General features: G+C 35.6%; 2 protein-coding genes across 2 annotated transcripts in view; one reads left to right on the forward strand and one right to left on the reverse strand.

Moving 5' to 3' along the window:
- The window catches only part of LOC145780285 (dynein axonemal heavy chain 1-like), a 76,435-nt gene extending 73,824 nt beyond the window's left edge, over positions 1-2,611 (forward strand). The window contains exon 80 of the mRNA XM_082591988.1: positions 2,212-2,611. Within this exon, the coding sequence (XP_082448114.1) occupies positions 2,212-2,392 (181 nt within the window). The 3' untranslated portion in view covers positions 2,393-2,611. The remainder of the gene's footprint in view (positions 1-2,211) is intronic.
- Positions 2,612-9,328: 6,717 nt separating this feature from the next.
- LOC145780028 (uncharacterized) lies at positions 9,329-11,652 on the reverse strand. The gene has a single exon (XM_082591731.1). It carries the CDS (start codon positions 11,650-11,652, stop codon positions 9,697-9,699), a length of 1,956 nt encoding a protein of 651 aa, XP_082447857.1. The 3' UTR covers positions 9,329-9,696.
- Positions 11,653-11,946: the final 294 nt, after the last annotated feature.

The raw sequence follows: 11,946 nt of genomic DNA on the forward strand, positions 1-11,946 counted from the left end.
TATGCGTAGGGTCATGGCCACCTGGAGATGCGGCCTGATTTGTCACATTTTAATTACAGCTACTGCTAGTGCTTGACTGACATTTTTTGAGATGTTTTTACTTTTTGCGGTTTCCTAATGACATAAGACTTTTTTGTTGCCTTGGGGAAGCAGTAGCAAATGAGAAAAAGTAAGTTGAAAAACGCAAAATCAGACTGTTATTAAAAATTAACAGTCTGACTAAAATCTTCGAAATAAAATTTTCTTTGTTTTTGAACATGTGAGGATGTTAAAACCTATTGTCATCTGGGGAAAAGAATAAAGAAAGCGTAAAAATCTAATTTTTAGAAAAATTTATTTAAACGTTCGCCCAAAGTTAGAAAAACCTGGAAATTTCTGCAAAATGTGACAAATCAGACCGTATCTTTAGGTTGCCATGGTAGGGTTGAACAATCTTTTCTGAAAGGTGAAATACTAACTAAGTAGGCCTACGAACATCGTTCACCTCATGTGCAAGGCGCCTTAAGTAATAAGCGTTTTCTGAAGTAAGAATATCAAGCCCAAAAAATTAAAAAAATATTTACCCGATTGGTGCTTGCACGTTCTATCTTGTCAACTATGTTAGCTATTTTGAAAAATTGTTGTTCAACCGTGATGCGTGACCCATTGTGAGAAAAAAGCAGTGTGAGTACAAACTGTGCAATGTTGGTGAAGCATAACTTTAGAACTTCATGAAAAGTGTTTTGTAATTTTCAATTTTGAGTAAATATTTTTTGGAAACTTTCCACGGTTATTCCTAATGTTGTTGATCCAATTCAAGAGCATTTTCCCCCTGTTATAACATTAGTCGCGTATACTTACGCTTTATTTGAATAAACGTAGGCTAACATTTCGCATTGCGGTAACATACACGAAGTAAACGCAGAACTGTTTGGTGGAAAATAAAATAAGATCGTTTTTGTTTGTGCGCTTTTGTTTGCTCATTTAACATTTTAAAAGTAGTCAATGTCATCAAAACCTGGTCGAAAGCAATGCAGTAAACGTGAAATTCAAACCATAATCCATCGTAGCAGCTTGCGCCATTGCATACCTGTGTGACGTCACGTAGTCTTGACGCGCCGCACGTAGTTGATGTTGTATAAACTTTTTTTTTTGTAATGTCGCAGTCATTTTATGTTTTGTCATTACAAAACCGAAACTTTTCTCACAAGTTTAATGGCAAATGTTGCCCAGATAGACGAAAGACACAATTCGGAATCACATTTCAACACGTTATTCAACGTTTGTTTATCGTTGCTAGAGACTTTACAAATGTAAAGGCAAAAAGGTCCAAGCTAATAAAATCCGTTCTTTTTATGAGGTTGTGACGACATACGTAATTCATCAAATGGAATTTTTTCGTAATTTTTCCGCATGAAACAAAACATGTGTGAATAGGTGTTGCACCCATTACGCAATGAATTATTTATAGCAACTTGTCATTTGACTCTTTAACTAAACTTCGCTAAACTGTTGCAATAAACACAGCATGTTAAATAATTAATTAATGAAACTAAGTGAATCGTGTAAGATTGGACCACTCTCGTTTGATTTCGCTCCAGCTAAACCAAAATCAGTGGGTGAATTAAAGTTCTTTGCAAAGCTGACTGATGTGAGTTTTAAGCCTTTCAATGACTGAAGTTTTACTACAAAAAAAATACTGACCTTGAGAAAACAAAATTAAACACAGCAATGTCGAATCGTTTATAGAAAGCTATTGTATGACACCGATATGTGAAAAGTTACGTTTCTGATTTACCTGGAAATATTTTGAAATAAATGGAAAATACCTTCAGGTCAAGTGGAAATTTTCAAATTATTTTGTGTCACGTATAAAGAACCACCAGCCTATACACAACAACAGGATTGGCTGTGCAAAGGTTCATAAAGTAGGATTCAGTGGTCAGACCGTTGTTTGTGGAAGTGACGTTGCAATATAACGCTTGCGGATATGACAAAAGTAGGTTTAGTGGAAGCAGTCGTGACTTGTGAGCATGCGATGACAAACTACTCACAGCATGGAAGTCAATTGCCTACCGGTGAATCCACGGATTTCTACTAAACTGGTATCTCTGAGTGAATCTTTCTCCAGAGCAATAAAAAAGTTTATTTACAAGCCACCAATTGCGCAATTATCCGTCATTTTTTCAGAGCACTTGTGTTGATCAATAAAATCAAGCATATTTTTTACAGGGTTGTGCCAAAAACTGGTATTTATCTGTGCCCGATCTACAAGACCCTAACCAGAGCTGGCACACTGTCCACCACCGGCCATTCCACCAACTACGTCATTGCTGTTGAAGTCCCAACAGACCAGGAACAGAAGTACTGGGTGAAAAGAGGTGTAGCAATGATCTGTGCTCTCGACTATTGAATTACTTGTCATGTTTTGTTCAATCCGTTTATATTATTGACGTACAACTCTCCATCAAACTTTTTATCATAGGTATAATATTAGCTGAAAGACATCATGTATTTTTTATTGCTTGTTTGATCATGAAATTAAGTTGTTATTTTTTTATAGATAATCGTGGAATATTTTGCGGTAAAACGATGTAAGCGCACTTGGAAGTGAATTTCATTTTAAATAAAATCTATTGAAGAATGAATTTGCGATGGTGAATAAAGTTGTAGTTAGGTTTGCGGAAACTGTAATTCTGTCTGGTGTGAGCATGGTCGCTAGACAGAAATGGAGAACACTGACAAATAAACTTTCCTGGCGAATGTATCTATCACTTCTTCTGTTAATTAGCGAGCTCGCTTTTTAACACGAGTTAGTCTTTGTTGATAATGTCCTACTTGGATCACAGTTTCCAAAGAGCAAAGCAAAAAAATACCAAAAATTGGACAGTCCCTGAGTGGATTACCTATATATGAAGCACTTCCAAGTTCATGCTCTGTCAAAATTTATTAAGTACATTAGTAAAAAAGACAATAAATAATTGTCACAAAGATAAAGCAACACGTAATCACTTTCCTCAGCTCAGTTAATGTACAAAAGGTTGCAGTGGTCTAAATTGTATAGTAACACAACTAACTGATAGTTGGACATCGGTTAACGTTCACATAACACGAAATACAGTAACGAATTTGAAGATACAGCTCAGCCAGTTTATATCGCTTCAACGTCGTTCGTCGTTGAAACAATGAAAAAAAAATATTGCTAGTTGCGCATGAACGGCATCAGGAGTTATCCACATGTAATAGATTCACACAATGGAAAAACTATCTAAGGTTGGCCAAGCACTGTTCTAACATCAATTCCGCACATCATTTCCTAATACTAATCGTGGGCGGGACTGGTACTTCACACACCAAAGTGATCTAAGCGGTAAAGTAAGTAAGTAACATATTACAAAAATGAACATTTACAAAATTTTTTTGCATACAACATAACTAAAATCTCGCGAGTTATAAATATTATATACGGGTGTCTAATTGTCAATAGCGCAAACTGAGGAGCCGTTTGTTTCCTAAGAAAGTGGAGTTGGTGTTATCATCTCGAAACTGACCTGCAGCAACAAGAATTCCACCAAACAAAGCATATAATAACAGCCAGTGCATTAGGTTGAAATAAAAAAGAACTTTCTAAAATTAATAAAAATCATTTGTTAAACACAAGTAGTGCAAATTTAATACGCCATAAAAACAAACTTCTGCAATATGGTACACCTGACCGAAGAGGGAGCACTTATAACAAACTGTATAACATGCCCCCTAAGAAAATTTTGCAACTCAAACAAGAAAAAAAAAATGCCCAGGACGCCCAAGGCTTGCAAAGCATATTTCTTTGCAATGTTTATTTATAAAAAATGTGATAAACTTAATTTTCAATAAATCTGCTACTGGTTACATCATATGTACAAGTGCAGCAAATCAAGGGGGTTTGAAACGTTGATATCACTAGTTACAAGAAAACTGCATGCACTTCCAAAAAAACTATATCCATTTCTACATGACAGAAATCAGTAGAGCACTATGTCATGGTCTGGAAATCAACTGGCCAACTGCAGAGCACAATCAACACATGTGTAGAACTCAGAAAGATCAATGGTTAGAGTTTAAAGCAAGCAAATACCAAGAAATCTTGGCGCAAAAAACAACAACTATTGTTAACAAATGGAGGCAATATCGCATATGAACACTAAAAGAAATTTACAGTACCACTGGTGCAGCTGACAAAAAAGAAATGACTTTGCATCTTTCTACAAAAAAGTCAACACGTCATGGCAAAATCATCTTCTTGGACATGTGGAATATAAATGAATCATGGTGTTGCATGGTCTATGTAAGAGCTAATGAAGTGATTTAAATAGTGCAGTTGGTTGAGGATGTATCGAGTTATTACTCGACCACCATTTCACATTGTTTTGCATCTTCATAAAGGCTTGCATTAGCCAAATAAAATGGATGCGTGTACTGACCGAAAATGTCACAACAAACAAAACTCCGCACAGCTGCAGATCTCACACACAAAATTTCGCCTCTGAAAACACTTGTGAAGACCACAAAATAAGCTTTGCTAAGGTACGGTAGGATCCCAACATAGAAGTTGAATACAAAAATATTTCAATCATGAACAAGCAATCAGGCAAAGTTGATAAGTTTGTTAGATAAGTGCTAAGACGAACCAAACATTTTTCAAAGATGAACCACCGACTGACCTTCTCGGCGAATGCAAAACATGTTTTGTTTCAAGATACACTGCGGTGCATAAATTATATAAAAATTGGTACTTTTTTGTCTCATGGGTCATTTCATTATAATTCATCCAGAAAATTGAAATTTTGGAACCATAAAATTTAGAATTGTCTCATTTTTTCACAGTTTAAAATGCTTGAAATTCTGAGTTATTTGGCACAAATTTTGTCAGAATTGGTTGAGCGGTTTTTGTTTTATCACTATTTAAATGTTTGACCACCAGGTGGCGATTTTTTAAGTGAGCCGCATAAAAATGCTTATATCTTGGGACCTAGTTGCTCAATCTTCATAAAATTGGTATCTATCCCCCCATTTTCAGGGGTGGGCTTTCCAAAAATGAAGGTTAAAATGAGCTAGGAGTTATACTTTTTGTGATATAAACATTTGTAGTGCTTCGATAGCATGGCCGATTTCGCCATGCGGCCATGCATTTTTTTAAAAATTTTTTTGATCATTATTATTAGCATAGATGTTATATTCCAAAAATATCTTTTAAATCACTTACAATTCACAACCTCATAATAAAAATTGTACACAAAAATGCAGATATTAATTTTTTTCATCAGCCCATACTGGGTGGTCCGCCTCTCCTCCCCTTACTACGCCACTGTATGTCAAGCAAAGAATAGTAGTATAATACATTATTACACAAAGTGAAGGAGTCAAGACATAAAGATGAAGTAGTTTAATACATCGAAAGGATTGATTGATTGAATCTTTATCCTCGGACTGGGAAAGCTTATTGCAGAGCTTAATCCTGGCAGTTTCGCATACTTGTAGAGACTTTGAATCACTGACGCAGGCCCGGTCACCGAGATTGACAGAGTGAAGTTTTCGATTGTTGAAGTCTTGTTGCCAGGGAACTATTCCATTCATTAGATGCCGCATGAGCTTGTCTGATGTGGGATGTAATGAGCTTGTCCGATGTGGGAAATAATTATATCATTTTGAAACATGTCTCGCTGCTACTGGTAGGACAGTGTGCACAGTACAATTGTGTTACTTTAATTTGTCAGAAGTTACATTAAAGAACAGCGATAGTCTTAATAGTAAAGTGAGCTATATGCAACAATCTAAGAAATACATAACAATCTGAGAAAGAAAGTACATTGCAAAATAAAGTCACACTAGTATTCTGAGGATATAACTACTATCATTTCTGAATTGGAATATATAGGCTTTGTCTGCACTGATCATTGTAAAATTACATACATACATCATTGTAAGATTATTAGTGCCAAGAAGTGTACGAAACATTAAAGATAGTTTTAAGTGACTTTCTGCAATAAAATACAATTAAAAAGGATTCAATAAACCTATAGTTTTGCATGCATAACTAGTGCATCCCATTTTGCATTTAACATTATGTGACACTGGACAAAATATGCTCACTGCAGAGCCATCACAACATGTGAGGGGCAACAATCGTAATGAATAAAAACGCAATTGAACAAGGGCCGCCATGCATGTAAATGAAGAAATTCAGGACCAGGCACACTGGCACAGCGCTTCCACGTTGGAATCTTTGTTGAGTATTTCTTACTGGCCTACTTTCTTGAGTATTCCTCAGCTTTTATATAGAAGAAAGTTACACTTGTTACAGCTTCAGAGCAGTATTGAAAGGCAGCTGCAGAAGTCAAAGTTTGGTTAGCAGTTGGTCTGCCTAGACTTTCGTTACCCAGTAGGGTGGAGTGAAAAAATTTTTTTTTTTCAAATTAAAAAATCAGATTAACCAAAAGTGGCGTATGGACCTAAAATCAACTTCTGAAAAGGTTTTCGGTTTGTACCACCTACACCCAGGTGGCCCATAATTTTTAAAGGTCATCCGAGGGTTAAATTTCATGAAAATCCCATAACTTGGAAACCGGTTAAGCTAGAATGTTAGTTTTTGGCTTAAAATTTCCAGAAGGTCCATGTTTATATATGCTCTAATGCAACTTTTGTGTCTATTTTAACTACATAAGCTAATAATAATAAAAAATGACATTTTAGTTTTAGTTTAAACTAAAATGTCAATTTATTAGAGACAAAGGACATTTTAGTTTTTAAACTAAAATGTCATTTATTATTATTATCAGCTTATGTACGGTAGTTAAAATAGAGACAAAAGTTGCATTAGAACATATATAAACATGGACCTTCTGGAAATTTTAAGCCAAAAACTAACATTCTAGCTTAACCGGTTTCCAAGTTATGGGATTTTTATGAAATTTGACCCTCGGATGACCTTTAAAAATTATGAGCCACCTGGGTGTAGGTGGCACAAACCCAAAACCTTTTCAGAAGTTGATTTTAGGTCCATACGCCACTTCGGGTTAATCTGATTTTTTGATTTGAAAAAAAAAATTTTTTTCACTCCACCCTATTACCCAGCTTCCTTTTTACTACTCCACCAATCCCGTCACATTGAGATTTACCATGACTTGTGGCAAAAAATAACCAACTTGCAGACTCTTGAACAAAGATTCCAGCGTGGAAGCACTGTGCCTGGTACTCGTGGATACCATTACTTTAGTTCAAGTTGTATTGGTTCTTTCAGTTTTAAGCTCGCATCAGATAATTCACAATTCGCTGGCACACATTGTTTCTTCGATGCAGCCCCAAGGATAAACATCCAAGATGTAAGTGTCATGTCTTATGTAGCATGTGTTTATGATGAACAGTGGTGGGTTGGGCTTGTTGAAATCGTGGACAAAGAAAAGAATGATGTTCTGGTCAATTTTATGCATCCTTGTGGCCCCTCTCCATCTTTCAATTGGCCTGGCCGTGAAGATAAGTGTTACATGTACATTTCTTCAATCCTGACGATTTTGGACAATCCTTCCACTACAACTGGCAGAATATACACATTTTCGGCTATAAATATGGAAACTGTGAACCGTCGCTTCATTTGCATTCAAGATGAGCATTGATTGGCTTCTATTATGTTGGGTTTGATTGCCTGAAATTGCTGTCTAGGTCTTGATATATGCTACAAAAATGGCATGCTGTTCTATGTGTCCAAGTGTGCAACAACCTTTGTTCATTTATGTTTTATATTTTTGCTTCCTCTCACAATGCTTAATTACTGTACAATGTACATGCTGTGGTTTAAAGTTTATTCGCATACATGGCAACCCGTGTTCAATTGTATAATAATTTATGCTGCCTCTCACATGTTTAGCTACATGGTAGAAACCGTGGTTGTCGGTTTATTTACATGCATGGCGGCCCTTGTTCAATTGCATTTTTATTCATTCCGATTATTGCCCCTCACATGTTGTAATGGTTCTGCAGTGAGCATATTTTTCCAGTGTCACATAATGTTAAATGCAAAATGGGATGCACTAGTTATGCATGCAAAACTATAGGTTTATTGAATCCTTTTTAATTGTATTTTATTGCAGAAAGTCACTTAAAACTGTCTTTAATGTTTCGTATACTTCTTGGCAATAATAACCTTACAATGATGTATGTATGTAATTTTACAATGATCAGTGCAGACTAAGCCTATATATTCTAATTCAGAAATGATAGCAGAAGTGTATACACTTGTAGTTATATCCTCAGACTTTATTTTGCAATGTATATACTTTCTTTATCAGATTTTTATGTATTTCTTAGATTGTTGCATAAAGCATATAGCTCACTTTACTATTAAGACTGTCGCTGTTCTTTAATGTAACTTCTGATAAACTAAAGTAACACAATTGTACTGTGCACACTGTCCTACCAGTAGCAGCGAGACATGTTTGAAAAATGATATAATTATTTCCCACGTATCGGACAAGCTCATTACATCCATTCGATGTATTAAACTCCTTCATCTTTGTCTTGACTCCTTCACTTTGTGTAATAACGTATTATACTACTATTCTTTGCTTGACATACAGTGGCGTAGTAAGGGGGGGAGGAGCGGACCACCCAGTATTGGCTGATGAAAAAAAATTAAAATCCAATGTTTTTGACTATTTTAAAAATTCTGCATTTTTGTGTACAATTTTTATTATGAGGTTGTGAATTGTAAGTGATTTAAAAGATATTTTTGGAATATAACATCTATGCTAATAATAATGATCAAAAAAATTTTGAAAAAAATGCATGGCCGCATGGCGAAATCGGCCATGCTATCGAAGCACTACAAATGTTTATATCACAAAAAGTATAACTCCTAGCTCATTTTAACCTTTATTTTTGGAAAGCCCACCCCTGAAAATGGGGGGATAGATACCAATTTTATGAAGATTGGGCAACTAGGTCCCAAGATATAAACATTTTTATGCTGCTCATTAAAAAAATCGCCACCTGGTGGTTAAACATTAAAATAGCGATAAAACAAAAACCGCTCAACCAATTTTGACAAAATTTGTGCCAAATAACTCAGAATTTTAAGCATTTTAAACTGTGAAAAAATGAGACAATTCTAAATTTTATGGTTCCATGGCCTGGATGAATTATAATGAAATGACCCCCATCTTAGTACCTATGTTTGTATGAAAATCAATACTAACGAAGCCACACTGGGATGGCGAAAGTTTTACAATAAATTTGAATTTATCAATTTAGTGTACCGGTAGTACTCTCTATTTCTTTGATTGGTAATTTGTTATTTATCCCACTGCTTGAATCATTGATAAATTCATGGAAAGATGTTTGAGGAAAATTTTTGTGACAAAGTATGACCTTGGAATCAGATAAAGTTTGGTGGCCATTAAAATATCCTCAAGATTACAATTGCTACAGCCTACGAGCAAGCAATTTTGGTTAAGAAAAACAAAGTGTAATCTCTTGGAATATAACAGTCACATATAAATGAAACTTACTGAAAATATACAAAAACTTGCAGATGTTAATGCACAAAAATAGTTGCATTAAAATAGCGAAAAACTCATTCATATGAATGTAACGTTCATATATTTGCTCTGCTTTGCTTTTTTGCTTAGCATTGAGCACTTTTTTGTAGTATTGATAGTTTTCATTGTTTTAATCCTAGCAATATTAATATTCATATGTAATGTGACATTTCCACATACTGATGCCTTGTTTGCCCAAGGCTTTACTTGACCTATCTTCTTTGCCACCAATCACAAATAAAAAAACCTCACTCCTTCTTGAAAGAGTTGTTTCAATAGTAATGTCCGATTTACGAACAACGGTATTTTCCAATTGGTCTAATAATTTGGCATTTTCAACAAACATATCAGGAAGCACAACTTTTTCGCCTGTTCCGCCATTTATAAATCGTACTTCATTTTTCGAGAGCGGTTGATCAACTTTTTCTTCCACGTGCGGCTCAGCTTCAATGAAGGAAGTTGTGACAAACCTGTTCTTCTTTTGCAATGGTTGCCAAGGTACTTGAGTGCTTGATAGATTGTAAGAAAACCGCTTCACGGTCTCTGCCTCGTGCAAGCGCGGAGAATAATCATACGTGGGATTGTTAAAACCATTGAGAGATGGATTTCCATTTTCTTTTGTATTGAGATAATTTAGTTGGTTGGGTACCTTTTTCTTTTGAGTAGATAGTAAGCTATTTTTGTCACTTTCAAATCCGAAGAAATTGTCACCTCTTTCACATCCTATGTCATCAAATATGTCCAGTGAATTTTTAGAATTATTGTCACCTTTGTCATTAAGCAAATTTGTATTGTTGACAGTGTCACCATTAGATCTCCCTAAAGGAATTAATGACTTCCTGTCATCAGTGGTCTCAAAACAGTCATAAGGTTGAGGGAAGCTTAAATTTTCTTCTGCAAAACGCAAAGAATTGTCCTTCGAATGTGCACCAGAAGAGTGTATCAGCTCTGTTGTTTTCATATCAAAATCATCGTTTTGGTGAGAATTGGGTTTTACTTCTATAACTGGCAGCTTGGATGAAACATAGCTTTTGTTAATTGCATTCATGTCTGTACTTAATTCAGGCTTTTTATTTTTTTCATCAGAATGTTGCCAAAGATCAGACCGCAACAACTTAGAAGGCTTAAAAAGTTCCTTTTTTGAACCATAATAAAGAGATTCAGGTATTACAACAAAACAAGAATTACAAGTTGAAGATGGAACCACTTTGTCTTTAAATTGACAATGTTTCCAATTCTGAAACCCCATCGAATCAACGTCATCAATAGCAGCCTTCCACAGTTTTGATCCAGGTTTACCATTTTCCTGGTTACCACCAAATATAAAAACTTTATCATCAACAACACAAGCTGCATGGTTGAAAAGCTGTGTCGGTGCTCCTCGAGTTCGAATTTGACTCCAACAACATGATAGAAAGCACCAAGTCCACACTTGAGTCTCATTTTTATCAGTAATTCCCATTAGCCCACCACAGATCCATAAAAAATCATTATGGATAATTCCAGCATGTTTATACCTAGCAAGTGGACCTTGTTCAGAAGAGGCGGCCTCAACTAGATCCCATGTGCCATCATTAAAGCTGTACATCCACATTTCATTAGTTGGGCCTTTTAAGTCCACGTATCCACCATGAACACATAAAAAATTACGATATCGAACAGCAATATGCTCTCGTCTACCTGTTGGCACATTATTGTTTGTTCCTTCTAATTTTCTCCATGTGCAAAGTTTAATGTTAAATTTCCATAAAGGAACTTCTCCTGCAGAAGCAAAACTGTTCTCACCCCCAAACATGTACAGATCACCATCATATTCAACTATGGAATGTCCTTCCAAAGCAGGAGGCCTTTCTCCTGCTGGTTTAACAGGAGACCATGATTTGGTATCAAGGTCATATTTCCAAAAATCATTCTGCGTTCCATAATTTCCACGACCGCCATACATGTACAAATACCTTCCAGTAATACACACAGCATGGTGATTTCTTTGTTGAGGGCCATACTTTGAAGTGGCAATTGGCTTCCATGTGCAACTATGCAGCACAGGATGAACTCCACCATTAAATTCTGGTAACAAGCATCCACTACGAAATAATTTCATTACAGTAAACAATATTGATAAAGTAAAATTCTGAAACCAATTAGAAGTTCTATATATAATACATGAATGAATATATTTTCACATGAATCATGCCTTGTAATACAAATGAACATATTTTCACACCAGTTAGTTCCATCGTAAACAGCTAAAAATTGATTTCAATTAGCTAGATCAGTAGTTCTCAAACTGTGCGTCGCGACGCCCTGGTGCGTCGTTTCACTTTTCCAAGGGCTTCATGATGATGAAGGGCGTCACAGAATAGTTCAGTTTTGTGGCTGAACTCGGTTTATCTTA

Source organism: Aplidium turbinatum, chromosome 11 (assembly GCF_918807975.1).
Source record: "Aplidium turbinatum chromosome 11, kaAplTurb1.1, whole genome shotgun sequence".
Classification (NCBI taxonomy): Eukaryota; Metazoa; Chordata; class Ascidiacea; order Aplousobranchia; family Polyclinidae; genus Aplidium; species Aplidium turbinatum.